Here is an 18,547-nt window from a genome sequence, read left to right as displayed (position 1 = left end):
CCAAGTGAATACTTTTTTATATATATATATATATATATATACATACATATTACACTGTTATGTGTCCTTGTGCTTCTAAATAGGGAAACATGGCAGGGATGACAGCAATACACGTGGCAAATGATTTGGCCCACCTCAGTCATAGTTTGACTTTGTTAAGAGTTTGGTAGATCAATACCAGTCTGTTTACCAGTCTGAATCAGGTGAGGCATTTCAACCATTTCAACAGCTGCTATAGATTGATCTATATTTAGCATCAGAGCTTTATCAATCTAATTATTCTTAGTAATTAACCTACTTCCCAAAATATCGAACAATGCCTTACATGTTTTGACAGTCTCAACAGTCTGACCCCGATACATCCAGTTTCTCAGAAAGAATGATGATTATCAGGGATGCTTCAGCTAATAAAGGTTCTAAGAACTGTGCGAAGCTGAAACATTTTTATTCTGTACTGACCTTATTATGATGAGTTAACAGCCAGAGTACATTTCAGGGCGGTCACTAAATAAATCCCAGACGCTGTCATGACGCCTCAATTTCAGCCCACATCAGTTGAGGAATCATGTGGTACCCTTTACAACTTGCATGTAATTGGCAAATCACAGATTGTGCAAGTTATTTAAGCTTCTTTAGTCTGCCTACAAGTTGCTTTGCAACCCACCCGGATCACAGCTCCCTAACATTCTGTGCCTGACTTATGTTATCCATGCTGCTTCCTGTGCTGCTGCCTTTTTACTTCTTTATACATGTATGTGTGTGTGTGTGTGTGTGTGTGTGTGTGTGTGTGTGTGTGTGTGTGTGTGTGTGTGTGTGTGTGTGTGAGAGAAACAGCAAGAAGGTAAGACAACAAGAACCCCAAATATGCATCACTTCGGAGGGAAATAATCTTTTGGCTATAGGGCCCTGAATGAGCTGTCAATTAAATTAAATTAAATTAAATTAAATTAAATTAAATTAAATTAAATTAAAAAATTTTCTGCACATTGGGGGGGGGGGGGGGGGGGGGCTGCAGATGAAAATTACCTGTATGGCCGACTGGTGCATTTGCATGTCAAACCCAAGTGCTCATGTAAACGAATGTGCTTTGTTCCTACATGTAACCACTGAAAACTGCATAATGAAATGTAAGCTTTTGTTTCTAAACCTTGGGAAGTACATCAGTTATTTATCATTTTTCATAATTTATGGCGGCGTTGTCAATCTATAACAGTGTCTATAAGCACATTTGGGTTGGGCATACTATTTATAAACGTTGCAATAATAAAATCAAACAAAAATCTGACTCAAAATGACAAATAGTTTTCTGCAAACAGTGTAATCTGTTGGCCAAGGAACAGCATTAGTGCAGCTCACTGCTCAAGTCAGATTCCAACTTAAATGTGAGATCGAATCAACTTCAGAATAAATAATTGGCACATTAGTATATGATGACTTAATTCACTGTGAAACCCTAATCACCTCATTGTTTTAAGTCAGAGAATTCATAAAGTAGGTCATGTAGCTTCCTGTAGAGTATGCCTCTAACTGTGGCCTCATGACAGCCTCCATTAGCTTTCTTGTGTATCTGATAATTACAAATTTCCTGGAGTCCATTAATCTGTTCTGGCACTTTGTGCTTAGGCACTACCGTCGGTTCATAATGGTGTCAGTGCACTATGGCCTGTGCCACAGCAAACTAACATATGTGAATGCATATTTACAATACGCTTACACATAGGCAATATGAAGTGACACTGCCATGTCAGCGTATGTCAAAATAGAGCAGGACCACGTCAAGTGATGTGTCACTGCTTGATCGCTTTAAGGTCAGAGAGTCACTCATATGAAAACTGAGAAAAGTATTTATCCAGTTGAATCAGCACTGTTGGGCAGCAAAGAAGCAGAAGCAATGGCAGAATCAATGATAGAGGACGCCGCAAGGGAGACCCTTAAAATAGCTGAGTGCGAGGAAGAGGTGTCGGGTGAAGGAAAAGGGAGAAACTGTGCGGGACATTTGTAGAGGGCCCAGAGAGACTGAGTCAGGCAAAATAAACAAAGGAAGGCTGCTATCAGAGGGTCAGTTTCACGGGATCCATTGAGAATTTAAGAGGACGCTATGGCAATAAAAAAGCCAAGAGGACAAGTGAAAAAAGAGTCGGAAGAGTTTAAAAGCATAAACAAAGAAAATAAAAAAATTTATCAATGGCAGAGACAGACAACAAACTCAAACGATATGTGCGTTAATCAAGTAATCAATGCATGTCTTTCATTTCAAAGTGAGTCGACTGATAAAAATCAGTCAAACTGACAAAAGAACGAGTGAAAATCTTAAAGGAAGCAGCTGCCTTCAGCTCTGATCAGATGTGACGCTTTTATCTCTGCTCAGATGCAGAGTGCTGCTGCGAGCGTTGCTAGTAACAGCGCGAGTAATGGCTCAAAGGATACCAAAAGCTTTACATCATTTTCGTTGCTATGCAACCATCCTGTTATTATAAGAAACACAAACTAAAGTAACACAGGTGATAATGTTTTTGAAAATCATAATGGGCAACCAAAAAAAGGATGTTGAATTACCGCGAGAAGCAACTGGGGCATCAACCAAAAATGGTCCACAGAGTGTGTCACTAATGGATAGTTTCACATTTTTCCAAGTCTGTGTTAAAACATTAGCGGATGGCCAGAAAAATAATGAAACTTCAAAAAAAAAAACAAAAACAAAAAAAAAAAAACATTTTTTGCCTTGCCAAAAATGTTCTCATTGGAAATGATGGTAGACAAAATCTGCAGTACTGTCTGTGAAAAATGCCTTCAGCAGCGTGAGTTAAAACAAGTAGATATCACCTCAAGATTCTATTTAGTAACAAATTCCTTTTTTGTTGCAACTGTTTGATTGGCACAGAGAAAATACCACTTGTATTTGTCAAACTTAGACGGGTTCTCTTGCTCAAAGTTGATGTTTTTGTAAAATATGTTTGTGAATTTCTTTTCATAGAATGAGCCTTTTGCACCACATCACTAAAACTGTCGAAAATAAACAGCTAAAAGTAAGACAAAACGCAACATAACTGTTGATTGGATCTTGATTAGAGCCTCAATCAGAATCAGAGAAAAAAAGTCGGAGAAAAAATGAAATTTGTCTGCTCACCCATCTCGGGATGGTGCCTTCCCTCAACAGGAACGCTGACTGTCCGCCGCAGCAGCTTGTTCCTGTGAGACTCTGAGCGCCTCTCGCGCATCAGCAAAGGGTGTACCTGCACAGGGAGAGCACAAGGTCAGTACACAAACTCACACTCCAGCAAAAACGGCGACCTAAAGTTCTGTACAGAACAGCTACAAACTCTTTCTCTTTGACGCCTATGAGGAGCCGATGCTCACACGTATTTTGACAAACAACTGCAGTACAGTTGCACTAATAATTTTAGATTTCTGTGAAATTATAAGTGCTTCTGGGAATAGACTGGAGCAAAAATTGCTTTCTAGACAAAACAGAAAATAGTTCTATAATGGGACTGTTTTCAAAATCATTAACGAACTCATAAACCTCTGCTGAAATCAATCAAACAGACCACATTAGCCCAAAGTGCCTTTATTATGTTTTATATGTTTTCTCTATTCCTTAGCTGGTTATATATACATATTGTTGTACATGTCAAAACAAAGTTCTACCCAAAAATTATTATATATCATACTAATATATAAACTAGAGGCTATTTGACACCCAAATCTGGATATTAGATGGGTTAGGAGGCTATTTTTAATTGTCTATCGGGCCGGTTTCTTGAAAAAAATCAGCCCTGGCTAACTGATCCATAAAAGTCTCAGCTATGAGCAAAGCACAGCAAATATCACAGCACAAAATCTTTTATGGACTCCTGGTATATGAGGAACTGAAGGCTCAGCAAATTACTTTTATTTTAAGCCTTCATATTTAATATTAGCACAAAGCATGGCTAATGTGGTTAATATTACCATGGTCCCTTTTTGCTCTTTTTCCCGGTTTTATATTCATTTTTAATAAAGAAGAATTCCCAGTTACAGTGCTCTTATTTACATATTTTTAGTTTTCTTGTGTTTCATCAGCTGACCAACAAATGCAAAATGAGGAGTGACAGCAGGTGAAATGGATCAATTGAGAGAGGGGATGAAAAAAAGTCCTCTTTTTAAAAAAAAATAATGTGTTTTTGAACATTAAAGCAAGTAAACTATTCTAATAGAATCCTGAAATAGATTTATGAGCCTGTAAATGAGGATAATATGAGCACAGTTAATGTTGGTTAAGATGTAGCCCACAGGCCAACATTTGGATCATGTTCTTTAAAGTCTTTGCACATCACCCAACAAAAGTAAAAGAAAGAATATATTATTAAAAAAAGGAATCACTGTATATCTTCCACAGCAGTTCACTTTGTGACTGAAAACCCAAAGCAAAAAGACAAGGAAAAAATAAAACAGACCACATTTCACACTGCTGCCACATTTGGGCCCACAGTCCCTGAATTCATAAAAGTGAGACTTGAGGGAATATAAATGGGAGAATGTGCTGCACTAATCAGAAACCCTGGTCCTTTGGAAACATCACAGTTCCACCCAGAAAATACAGCGTATACTGTACAGCACCGACCTATAAATCTTGGCTGAACACCAAAGCTAGTACATTGTTGGCAATGAGCCCCAGAACACCAAGGAAACACAAAGAAATGCCAACAGAAATCTATGATGAGACTTGACTCAAAATAACACACTGTGATGCACCAGTATGTGAAAGCTGGACTGCTGTATTAAGCTGCATTAGATTTAGGTTGGAGTTCTTACTAAACTATGTGTTTGCTGCATTTTAGTCCCATTTGGTTGACTGGATTGATGTTTGTAGCATTGCTTTTTGACACCAAACACCTCATGTTTGCTCTTAAAAAGCCAGGCTTCAGCGCAATCAGGCAGCTATTTCAACAAAATTAACCCCCTTTCTCCACCTGACCATTACCAGACTGCAGAAAACAAAAAAGTGTCAGGTAGCACGCTGAAGGAGGCAAAAGGCAGAGCTCAGAGTTTAGTTAATATTAAACAAAAAGACATTCAAATGCCTGTAAATTTAATACGTTTTTGGTCAACTTAGGCACTCTAACCCAACACAATTCAACTACATATTCTGCCTTAAGATATATTTGTCACCTTTGTTACTTAACTGTTTGAGTTGCTTCATTAGTTTTAAAAAGAATATTTCAAAGGGATTTCTTGTAAAGTTTTCTTATTTAATAAAAATAAATTTTCTAGCTTTAAAGTCTTCTAGTGCTTTTTTAAAATTATTTTTTTTAGTGTTTTAGCTCATTTTTGTATACTGAACTTCTGAATCTATGTTATATATATTTTTTTAATTCATTGTTATTTATTCTTATGTATATTTGTATTTGTTTTGCACTCCAGCTTTTTCCTATCCGGTCGTTAAGTGATGACGTGACGAATCCTACTTCCGGGCCTAAAGTAGTCTGCGTTTAATATGGCTTTTGTGTTGTTAACATGTTTAATGTGTTGTATTTTCTTCTATTTAATCTCAAAAAGCTCCTAAAACAGTCAGTGATCACTGTTGACCTCCCTCGGCTTTTATTACCGCTAATCATTTATTTAAGCTCAGTTTTTAAAACCTTAGGATGTAACTACAGCCCAGCCCATGCAGCAGTATATGAATGACTAACCTCGTATTGTGGATGGATTATCTCAGTTGTTCTCCTGGCTGAAGTTTGGTTCTTTTACAGCATCCTGCCATGTGATTACATTTGTTCCTGACCACCGAGAACACTCACGTTAACTTTTATCGAGTGGAAAAAAAGTTAGCTTGTTTATATTATGCTAACATAGCTGTGTCGCTAGCGGTCACGTAGCACATCATTATATACCAGCTAGCCAAACTTCAGTAACCCTACAAACGTCACTGCTGTTTAGTTTTCTGTTTTCATTTATGTTGGAAGTGATAACAGAGCTGTACGTTTTAATTTGTTTCCAAAACCCCGCAGTCAGGACATGCTATATTGTATTTAGCTAGAAGCTAGCGAGCTAACTTCCTGCTAACTTCTAACTCCGTTAAATGTCATAAATTCCGTTTTCATGGATGCCTGGATGTTAAACTCAATTGTTACACCTGGTAGAGCAGAACGCTGATCATTTTTATTAAAGATGAAAGACTTAAGACAGTTTTTCAACTCTCAGTAATGCTGATCGTTTGATATATGGAGCTGCAGCGGAGTTTAGGCCCAGACACGGCTAGTGACGTCAGACTTAACGACCGGATAGTCCAAAATCAGTTGTTGGGTTAATCCAGGGCTTCTAAATTCATAAATATATTTCATCTGCATATATAACTGCATTTTATTTATATGCTTTTGTAAAACACTAGTACTGCAACACCAGTCTTGTTATGTACAAATAAACATTATTACTGCATCACCGAGCTCTACTGGAGTCCTTCCTTGTCGTGTGTGCATAACTGAAATAACTGACATATAATAAAATGTCTGACAGTACCAGTTCAAGCAAAACAAACTGCAGAGGCCAAATTACTGCCAAGCTGTTGTATATAGCTGTATATAGCTGTTGAAATGTGAGACCATAACATTTTTCTTCTTCTGCACGCAGGTGTTACATAAATTCTGTTTCTACATTTTGAAGAAACGCTGAATTGTAGTGATTATTTCAAATATGAATAGATGCTGTATGAACAGCAGGTATGAGCATCAGCCACTGTCCTTTATGCATGCTGACATAAACATAAAAAGGTGTGTGCAGAAATGAGAGCAGTAGCCTTGCTTGTGTTAATATAATATATGTGTGTGCCTTTTAGAGTGTTCTATTGGGAATAGTGTCTGCATAAAAGAGCTGGTTAGAACACAGACAGTCAGAAGGTGGTACTAACTGCAGAGAGCAGTGCAGGATAGTGCAGCCTGGGGGGGCTTTGGGGTAAAGCCAGCAATAGTGAAGGACGCTGGCAGGTCACACTGAGCCATATGTCCCTCAAGAAAGCAGAGAGGCGCTCATTCCAAAGATGCTCTGTGAAGATAAAAGAATTCCAGAGCGAGCGTGCGCATTTTTGCCTGAGTTTAGGAAAGTAAAGACAGCTAATTGGTAGAGTGTGTTCTCATGTGTGTCCAAAGTGACACATAATAATTTAATGCAAACACAACTCCACATCAAGCAACTGCCATCCTTCACTACCACTGCACAGCTATATCACATTGTACAAATAAACACACACACACACACACACACTCGTATACATAAATGCAAATCTCTGCTGCAATAATCTAGTTAAAGCAGCCAAGCTGAAGACACATCACAGCATCGGGATTCTGCTTATGAGTCTCTTTATCCAACTTAATCGGGTACAAGCATCGTAAATCAGCAGCCTTAGCAATTACTCTCTACTTTGCAACTTGTGCAGCCAAAGAGCACAAAGCTACGTTGTAATGTCGTCTTGGAATGAACATATTGCCGGTTACGATGAAATTACAGTAGAACCTCCTTAATGAAAAATATATTAAGCAGCATCCATTCTTTATGAGTCCAGAGTGAGAATGCACAGCACATGTACTATAATTCACCACGTTCCATTTTTATTGGGCGAGTTTCCCCATTTCTCAGCTTTTAGCCTTCCTTGGAGTCTGTGCATGTGCATGCTTTATCTCCTGTGTTGTTTTGTCACACCTTATAGACTACTACAGACTACTATGTCTTTTAATGTAGTACACATTTCTGCAAAATCTACTGAGACAAAGGTTTACTCAAAAAAATCTATTTGGGTAAATCCATCCATCTGTCCATCCATCCAGCCATCAACTGCTTAACAGCTGCTACAAATGGCTGTGCTCATTTACATGCTACATGTTACTAGTTCCCTCATACCATGGTAACATTATTAGATCCTCAAGAAAACTAATAAGACAGCCTTCTTCGTTCTAAATCGAAGCCTTTTAGTGCATTCACCTTCAATTTAAATCCAGGTCTTGTCAGTGCATACACTTTTTTCTTACACTCTTTTAATTCTCGCTGCCAGATTAATGCAGGAAGCAGCAGCAGAGTGGCTGAGCACTCTGTTCCACTAATTGAATATGCTTTAGTGCCAATAAGGACTAGCAAACCTGAATTAACCCCACATTCAGCCAGCTCCATATGATCGCGAATGCAGATAAAGCCACGGTTTCTGAAGCCTTATTGGGACCGCCGTGCCTCACGGTGTTTCTAAATGCATGTAATAAGCGAAGTGGTTTCATATTGCCTGATTGAGCTCTGCACCAGCAACGAGTCCACGAAAGAGGAATTGGGAGGGGTGTGTGGAGGAGTAGCAAACTCATACAGCAGGTAATCTCACTGAATGGTTTTGCGGTTATTGAAGGGATCGCTGTGCTTTTCAGCAGGGTTAAAGTGATGCTTCTCTCTGTCCAGATTTTCTGCTGTTGCCATGGATTCCACAGGAGACAACTGGGCTGTGCTCACTTTTATCTACAGTACGAGTTCTAAGAAGCCTACAAAATACATGTAAGCATAGGTTTGCTCGTGCATACAGATTAACACTTTCAAATCCTCCTTCTTACACAGTAGATTCTTAATAAGAGTGTGAGTTACACGCAAATAACTAAAATCAACTTAAATCCACGAGTCATAAAAAGCTAAATTCCTGACTAGCCGTCTAAATGCCAGTTACAACAAGCTAAATATGGTAATTTTCCCCAGTCACATCTACTTGAACAAGAACAAGCCCACTCATTTTCTCCCCTACTGCTGCCCTGCCCTGTGCAATTCATCACTGACAGCTTGACTCATGGAAAGGCTCCAAAACAACTTTCTACCCCACCAATAGGCATCCCACCACAGCTTCCAGCATGGGGAAAAAACCTGGAGGCAATTTTTTCTCTGTGTGTGGCAGGATGCGATTGGTCAGATGTTGCGAGGTCAACAGCTGGAGATGTGACATAACACCGTCTCTGGGGTTGCCACGAGTTGGCAAACGAAGCTGGCAGGCGGCTTGCCCTCAGCATCCATGGAGAGGCAGCATTCAGCTTGCACTCTGACCATTTTAGATGGTGGACTTGTGTCGAACACACATATTTAAATAAATTATTTCGCTCACACCCCAAAGGGCCAGTGGTAATGTAAATACAGCGTTTTATGGTGAAAACTAGAAGCTACAGTGTCCATTAGAACTCTGCAAGCAGAACAAAACAAGGATATTGACAAGGCTTTAACTCCTTCCCAGTGGCCACACTCAAACGCAGAGCAAGAAGTCAGCTATGACAGAGAGGGGGTGCAAAATGACTAGGACACCGACACTCACAAAAAATATTGGAAAATATTTTCTCGAAGGAATTTAGGCGTTTCACTCAGTGGTGCCGAGAAAGAGCGCTGGAAGTGGTTGAGAAAAAGAAAAACAACAGCTTGAGAGAGTTCAATTTTGGAAAGTGTCATCACAAAACACCTGGACAGTTGCTGACTGGTTGTTAAATTACAGTATCTGTATCACAAAGATACAAAAATTGTGGGAAGCAGCTCCTCTAAAAAGTGTTTTGAGAGAGGCCATCAGATGCTGTTCTATGATCCAGCAAGCACTCTGAGCTAATAACAGCTTTTTCTTATTCGCAGAGATAACTACAGCATGCAAGTAAAAGTGGTGCTGCAGAAAAAAAAATCACGAGGACATCTAAATCAAAATGTATCTACGACACGGGTTCATTCAGAGCACTTGTAAAAGCAAATTTAATGCCAATCTGCACATTCATTTTTTATTTTTCTTATGCTTGAGGGTGGCAACTGCCTCCGGTCAATTCCAGTCCAGTGGCATAAAGTCATGCAGAATCAATTCAAAGTGAAGAAGTAGTAAAAAAATAATAATAATCTCTGACGCAACTGACCCAAGATGTCATTCTTACCCAGAGTTAGTGTTTTTTTCTGTATGGCTATAAAACACAGACCTGTTTGATTTTTCAACAGGACGTTCACAACTTCTCTGGTTGTGAAATGACTAGTATCAGTGGATGAACATTTCTATGCATGTTTATACATCCACATGTAAAGTATAGTCAGTGTTGGGAAGATTACTTTTGAAATGTATTCCATTACAGATTACAGAATACATGTCCCAAAATGTATTCTGTAACGTATTCCGTTACGTTACTCAATGAGAGTAACGTATTCTGAATACTTTGGATTACTTAATATATTATCATGCTGTTTACAACTACATCAATGTACTATTGCTGTGATTTATTACTGTTACTGAAGGTCCGCGGCTGTGAACTGTAGTAAAGGGACCTCTGGCTAATACAGTGGGTTCTGTGTCGGGCTCGTAGCCGAAAACTAGCTTTACTTTGTTGTCTGGGTCAACTTTGCTAGCAGAGACAGAGAGAGGCGTTGAAAGGCTGCTGCAACGGAACTTATTGTTTTTGGAGGAAAACACGAACACGGTGTACAGTCGAGTCTTAATAGCTTACTTACAACTGGGCTCGTCAGGCTCTCTTCTTGGCTGCAGTGGTTATTATTATATTTACATGCTTCCAGCTCCCGTTTTTGCTCGATGACAGCTCGTACTTTTCCTTTTTCTCCCTCCCTCGCTCACAGACACATAACGTGTATGACAGTCCATTCTCCCTGCAGCACGGACTACACTGCCTATGATGCTACATTCTTTAGAGCTATACCTGTAGCATTCTGCCTATTAGCTTAGCACAACAACAACAAAAAGGCCTCTCTCACCCAGGAAACACACACAGAGAGAGAGAGAGCGTCACCCTGTAACCATGGCAACCGTAACGCTGCCACCTGGAACACCAGAACGTAGCTGTCAAACAAAACCCAAACAGTCCTGACCCGCCACAATATGAAACAGGGAAGTACCACCGTGTAATCCATTTATTTCAACAAAGTAACTGTATTCTTAAACGGTAACTGTAACGGAATACAGTTACTCATATTTTGTATTTTAAATACGTAACGGCGGTACATGTATTCCGTTACTCCCCAACACTGAGTATAGTCCATCTGTACAGACCTTGGCACTGTCACAGTTCATGACAGTCTTCACTCTCCTATTTTAGTGCAAGAGATACACAGTGAGACTCTGTATATATCACTAGTGTGTTGGCTGGTTTGCTTGGTATAAGAGCTGGATATTAAATGAACATGGTCTTGAGTAGAATCTCACTTTAGGACACACACTGGAAGAAAAGGAAAGAGGAAAAACAGTTTCTGTTATTATAATTTCTAAATGGATAACATTTAAAAAAGGTACAGTAGGTCCTCACCGTTAGAAAGGTGGAAGAAGGTCTAGCTGATATTCACAAAGAATATCGAACATTTTGAAACTATAATTAAACCAAGACGCAGAGTCTTAAACAGACTTCAAAAACATAAATTCAAAATTCTTGCAAGGAGTAAAGATACTGGGCAAAGTTACAATATTGACCTAAACTAACACATGAATCATTTTGTTGGATCCATAAATGTCCATACCATGTGGCCAGTATTTGGGGAGATATCTTGTTTAGGGAACAAATATTTACTGGGTAAAAAGACCAGCTGGACCATAATCTTAGCAAAGAAAAACAAGTTTTCAGTATTTCGGCATTGATTCTAATCATGCATCCAGTGAGTTCCACTATTCCCCAAAGTTCCATCATTATTACATTTAGTAGGTGAACCGATGGTGTGGCTGTCACTGCGTCCACATGCTGTGTTAACAGTAACTAACAGAATGTGACAGCAGAATGTCTTAGTGTACAACGAAGTAGTATTTGGCATTTATTTATAAAATGTGAAAGAGTGAAGACTTCAACAATCCAACATTCCCCGATTCTCTAATTAAAGTATAGATTAGTAAATTAATACCTTCCAAGTGCAACACTTGATCACAACACTTGGTTAAAGACAAGTTAGACATTTGATTTCAGGTTCTGGATCATGCTTGGAGACTGTTGACACCAGCAGTGTCGCGATCAATATCATTCAATCTGAAATGAAGTGTTTGCCTGGTGGATTTACGCATCCATGATAACTTTGGTAATTTTCAAGATTGAAATCGATCCATTTCTAATTACAGTCAGATGATTAGAAATGATTAAGAACAACAACTGTGTCGCATCATATGAGGGAACTGCCAGTCCTGGCATAGTGGGAAATTTGGATTTAGGGATTGAGACGTCTGAAGAGAAAGGAAAGGAGGGTGGCAGAAGAGTGAAGGTAGAGCCATTCATGTGAAGGGAAGAGTGGGTTTTTGTTCAGCTTGGCAGGTTGGGTTGAGCGATGCTGCAGGATGGATAGCCCATACGCCATCATTGCTTCTTCAGGCCCAGCTGTGAGGAGCAAGGGAATACGGTGGCATGATGTGTATGGGAAAGTGTGGGTTAAGAAAGGGAAAGAGGGAGTCTGTTTGCAAGAGAAAGAAAGAAAACTCGATGAGTCTGTATAACTGCAGGAAATAGTGTGCACTGTGTGATGTTTGAAAACCTAGCAATCCATTATTTCTTAACAGGACAGTAATCAAACACTGCTGGCTGTCTGATGCTGGCTCAAGCACAAAATCATACACACACTTAACTGGAACACACACACATGCTTTCTGTACAGCACGATAGGAGTCAACTTGTCCAAAAGCATGTGTCCTTCAGAGCATCAGTTTTGTCCTTTCATAGACAGATGTTCCACCTCCTTCTGACCTCAAGCACTTTCCAAAAAGAGGCATAGCCATTAAAATAAAAGAGTTGTGCGCTATGATAAAAATAAAAAGTGATGCTATTGATTGACAGAAAAGAGTCTCTCTCTACATCAACAACAAGAGCCTGGCTCGCATTTTGGCAGTAAGTCAAACTCATTTCCAGTAGGTGTTGGACTCTGCCAAGACTGCCCTTTGTCACCAATTCTGTTCATAGATTTAATGGAAAGAATTTCTGGGCACAGCCAAGGGACAGAGGGTGTTGGTGTCTCATCTTTGCATATGAGAGATAATATAGGACTGCTGGCTTCATCATGCGGTTACATCCTGCGTGCACTTGAGTGATTAGCAGCAGCGTGAGAAGCAGCTGGGATGAGACCTCCAAATCTGAGCTTGTAGTTCTCAGTCAGAAAATGGTGCATGCTTCCTCTGCGGTGGGATAGCGTTGCCGCAGGAGGAGAGTTCAAGTACTTTAAGGACACAAGGGGTCGCGCTGCTACCCAACAGCTTGATGTTTGAGACAATTTGATTGGTTAAATAGCTCATGTAATCAGTCTGTTCTCACATTTCAAATGTAAAACCAACGTGGCAACTTCTGAGCAACAACCCATTGCAATCAGTGAATCTGCCAACATTTTAGATCTAGTCCCAAATCTTTTTTAGAGGTGTCAAGTCATGCTGGTGGTCTCTCATTTGCACAGCTACAGTAACAGCAACATTGTCTTTATGCAAACAAGAGCAGCTTAACATGAACACTGCTGGTTATATAAGACAATGAATGAGAAGCATGAAGCTCACTGATCCCATATTAAAGCTAGGCTGAGGATCTCAGAAAAGCCACCGCTCACTGAGGTTGTTCAGACATCTGTTCACTGTCAGTGATTCTGTGACTTCCCAAAAAGTCATCTGACCACACATAATACCAGTTTTACATATCTAACTCTATAATTTAACACATGTTATGTTTGGTTTTAAATGCACTGCTTGGAAACATCTGTGCCGTTTAGCATCGCCACTGATACCGACAAGTTATGCTTCTATTGGCTGAAAACTGCAAGGTGACCTGTGATTGTAATGAGTACTTCAGTGGGCTGGAAGATTTCAGTATATTCAACAGTGTAAACACACTAATTTTGTTTGTCACTTGAGAGCTTCTCTGTATTGACATAAAGGAGTTAGAAGGGTAAAAACAGACTGCTGCCTGATGACCATGGATGGATGGACACATGAAGAACGCTGTCTGGAAAAAATATTTCATATGACATCAGTTATTAACATGAGAATAGTAGAATAGTGAATTATCCTAAATTGACATAAAAACATAAAGAACGTGATGAAAACAGTGAAAAAAGACATTTAAAAACAGCACAGCATAATTTAAGAAGCATCATAAGAACATATACAGGCAAAATCCTCTATGACATCGCCCGGCACTCCAAACTGTACGGCCTCAAGGTTAACGCCGAGAAGACCAAAGTCCTGACCAGATCAAACAAGTCCAACAATTTCAATATCTGGGGTCCCTCGTCGAGGAGAAGAAAGTGGCATCATCAGTGGAGATACGCTCCAGAATTGGGCAGGCGGTGGCAGCATTCGCTTCCCTGCGCTGGTGCGTCTGGAAGAAGAACAACATCTCATTGGCGACAAAGATCCACCTTTACCGAACCCCGATCCTGCCCATTCTACTTTACGGCGCAGAGACGTGGACAATGCTCAAACACGACCTGAGGAAGCTCGAAGTTTTCCAAATGCGTTGCCTTAGATGCATTCTCGGCGTTTCCCTTCACGACCGTCATTCGAATGACACCATCCTCACCAGCTGCGGCAGCCAACCGACGATCGGCGACCTAATCCAGCGCCGCCGACTCCGTTGGTTTGGCCACATTTGTCGAATGGACCCGAGCCGCTACCCCCATGGCCTACTCTGGTTGACCCGCCCCACCGATTGGAGGGTGCATCGAAATGCACCAAAGAAGACATGGATGAAACAAATCCAGGATGATTTGAAGGCCCTTCGACTTAACCTCGAGCAGGCAAGAACCATCGCCTTAGATCGAAAAGCGTGGAAGATAATCGTTGGTCAAGCAAGAGAACCTGCGGCACCTACAGCAGCGTACTGGTTGCGCGGCAGACCACCGCCGCTGGTCGCCCGCTAAGGACAAAAAGAAGAAGAAGACAGGCAAAATGGCGAGCAGGAAGACTTTTAGAAGAGGTCTAAATGAAGCTCTAGCTGATGCATGTGGGCTGACATCGTGAACTAAATCCTTAAAATGTTAATGTATGTTGAGGTAGTCTGTTCTGCATGCTCGTAGAGGCTGTAACAGCATAAAAACAGTTCAAGCCATCCATAAGTCTCCACATCCCACAGAAAAGAACCCAGCCAAGTACAATTCTTCTTAATAAAAATGATAAATGGCAGAGAATTGCTTTTAAGGTCATAGAGATTTGGCAGTTTCTCCTGGTAAGATGGCTGGAGACAAATTAGACATAGTTTTCCCCTTTCTCTAGGTGCCTCCAAGGAATTGAGGACAAAATAAACTGCACACTAGTCAGAGGACAGGCAAATTAATCAAAATGCTAAGATAAAAGTCACTTAAACCCTTGTATGTACAAGATGACCTTTGGAAAAATGTTTTATTTCTGAGTGAGTGACAATTTTTATTTAAATGGCATGTAATAGTTACTCAAATACCAAGATGTTCTTGTTAACATCGCCTCAGGGGTTCCACCTTACTAAAAGAATCAGCCTTTCTCTTCTTCTCTGCAAACCACTGCCCACCTGTGTTCATTACATAATTAATCCCTCCGACTCCCACGCGACAGCCACCTCGATGCGTTCTCCGGGGTCATGAGCAAACATGCTATCCACCTCTGAGCAACTCTTTATGCACTGTGACAACAGTAGCTACAAGCTAAAGCCACTGAGGTGCTGTGGCCTCTTTGCAGATAAGCTCTAATGCAGTCAGATGTAAAATTCAGTGCAGGAAATGGGGCCACTAAAGAAGCAGATACAATCATCAACCATGTGTGTTTTGAGCTACAGGACTACATCTTCTTTTTATAGTGCTGATATTTCCCAGCTCTTTCAAATACTCTCAGGCTGAGCAAGGCTCTTGCTCCCCCCCCCCTTCCACATTGTGTTTTTTTTCTTGCATAACACAGTTGGAGGGGGCAAAGCCCAAACACATGACTTTGGGGACAGGGCACTGGTGCGTGGCAATGGTATATGAAACTCTGTCACCTCAAATTAATGCGAGATGCAACGAGGAGAAGGAGGTGGAGAAGAGGATGGCAGGAAGCCATCACTGTCAACCCTCTCGCTCCCCCTACAGGACAAAAGGAGGAAGAGCAGTCTGCAGCAGTGAGGAAAATTGGTGGGAAGGGATTGATCATCCAGATCAGCGCATAAGTCTGGACGTTAAAAAAAGTTCATTACTTTTTCTCGAAGAAAAAATCCTACTTTTGAGAAGGCGGAGTCACCAAATGTTTGATATTATTTCCTGAAAATCTAACTACAAGGATTAGCCATTATCAGAAATTTTTGATTAAGTTAGGAATTAATCATCATTATTCTAATTCATTTACAAAGTTAAACAATTACTAAGACAGCTGCTTCTAGTTTTCTTCACTTCCTTCCTTCTGCAGTATCTACGCTGATTCAACTGTACTGTAGTTTTTGTAGTGCATCCATTTGTACCAATTTTCTTCTTCTTCTTCTAATCCTAACATATGATCCCAGACAGAGTAACACTAAGTGACATTTTCCGCTGCTTCGGGCTGCGTGCTCGCTTGTTTTCTAAGTAACGCTGCTCCATTTTTCTTGCTTGGAATTCACTGGGAAGAATTTTTTTACCAATCACACACAAAAGCTGAGGGGAGGAAGCTTAAAGTCACATTTGGTTGTGATTACTGGATGACATTTTGTCGGAGGGGGAAGGCAAATTAAGGGGCTTGTAATTAAAGGCAAGATATTTATTTTTAACTTTCCACACATCTTGTAGGTATTATCCTTGGCAATTAAAGTAAGCCAATGGCTGACATGTCAATGAGAGTTTAATCCCATTCTATCCCTATGAAGTGACTGCACACTCGATTAGTAGGAAACAGTTCAATGAACCCGACGCACCAGGAGTGAAAAGCTACACAGACGCACATTAACACAAATTTCCATAGTGACACATTTTAGGCACAACAGAGGAGTCTTGTACCCCGAAGCGACACCTCAGCTCTCCGGGGAGACGTCCCTCCCGTGTCTTTCTGATGGCTGCCATTCATAAAACATTTTTTAAAAAATGGAGCGGTAAGTGAATGGAGCTGCGAGGAGCACAGAGACAGGTGGCCTGTGGGAGAGCCAAAGACTCCTGCCAGTCGCCCTGGAGAGAGGGAGCGAGGAAGAGGAGCACAGAGGAAAGGACGGAGATAGAGTGGGCGGGTGGATGAGGAGGAAAGGGAGAGAGCAGGAAAGAGGGAGAACTGTGAAGGAGAGCTGCAGCAAAAAAAGATGGAGAGAGGAGGAGAAAGAGGAAGTGCGGCCGCAAAGAATATGGAGACAGAAGGAAGGAGGCAGAGAAGCAGACAGATTAGTGAGAGTAGGAGGGGATGAAACAACAGGGAGATTAGATAAAGACGAGAGATAGCAGGAAGCAGGGGAGAGAAGAAAAAAAGGTAAGAGTGATGGATCAATGGAGGGAATTAATATGAGGACTGAGGCTGGAGGAGGCAGAGATACGAGACACAGCAGGAACTGCGCTGAGCTTAGATGCAAAGCATATAAGCAAACAGAAAATCAGAGAGGTGAAAGGTGTGTGTTTGAGATGGGCTGATAACAAAATATGCGGGAAGCAGAGAAAGGAGAGCAAGGTCCTCCTCTGATCCTCCATATCTCCGCTGTGGAAAAGTACAGTATGATTGCTTTTTTTTTCTTTTTTCTTTTCCTTTTTTTGCTGAGCCACAGAAGCCGTCTAAAACGAATGGAAATAAATTGAAGGGCGAGTGTGTGTGTGTCTGTGTTTGTGCGTGAACGGGAGAGGAGGCGAGAGACACCCGCGCTGCGTGAGGTGAGTGACAGGCATGAATATTTAATGCCTCTCGCCGTCGCCGAGGTGACGGCCATCAGCACGTCAGCCCTGCCTTGGATTCGTTCGCAGCTGCTGCCTTATTGGCGCAATTAGGCAGGGATGAGCCACCGATTAATTGAACCGGGCTCTCCGTTCAGTCCTTCGGCGGTTGTGCGGGGTTATCAGTGGAATTGCTGCTGCATTCATTGAAATGATGACCAGCAGAAATACCGCCGGCAGCCATGCACACACATGACAGTAAAGCTGGCACTTGTATGTTGACCATGCAAGGATTCATTACTTTATTGCCTTGCCAACAAAGCTGACTTTACCTTAGAGTGAGAGGTTAAATCACAGGCCATGCAGTGGCACACATACTGCATAAATAGCAACAGGCAGTGAGGCAGACAAATTAAAAGTACGCACAAATAAAACAGCTGTATTTTCATGTGTAAGAATTTAGGCCTTTAATGCAAACTTAAAAATATAATAGCATTTGCATAATACAATAATTTCCCCGCCAAGTTTGGGGAAGTGACCTATGGATTTTTCAGGCCACTGCCTCATTTATGGTGGCATTATAAGTAGTGTTATAAATCAGCAGTGTTAGCTTAAACCGTGTGTGTCTGTGTGCATGTGTGAGTTGGAAAACTTGCAGAACAGTACCATCTCCTGGCCTGAAGATGAGATTTTACTCTAACCAGCAGCAGATGCACTCTCTCTGTTTATCACACTAATACACATTTTAAAAAGCCCAGTTAATCAGTGTTAACTAACTGAGGAACCAGAGAATAAACACAGTCGAGCTTTGTCTTGTACA

The 18,547-nt window shown here is 40.9% G+C and overlaps 1 protein-coding gene across 2 annotated transcripts in view; it reads right to left on the bottom strand.

Annotated features, from left to right (window-relative positions):
- syngap1b (synaptic Ras GTPase activating protein 1b) overlaps window positions 1–18,547 on the bottom strand; it is a 206,736-nt gene that overhangs the window by 125,533 nt on the left and 62,656 nt on the right. For both annotated transcript variants that reach the window (XM_087848482.1, XM_087848483.1), the window contains exon 3: window positions 3,128–3,233. In XM_087848482.1, coding sequence (XP_087704608.1) covers window positions 3,128–3,233 — 106 coding nt within the window. The remainder of the gene's footprint in view (window positions 1–3,127; window positions 3,234–18,547) is intronic.

This window comes from Neolamprologus brichardi, chromosome 11 (assembly GCF_056152115.1).
Source record: "Neolamprologus brichardi isolate AB-2024 chromosome 11, ASM5615211v1, whole genome shotgun sequence".
In the NCBI taxonomy this organism is placed as follows: Eukaryota; Metazoa; Chordata; class Actinopteri; order Cichliformes; family Cichlidae; genus Neolamprologus; species Neolamprologus brichardi.
This window is presented reverse-complemented; position numbering and strand designations above follow the sequence as displayed.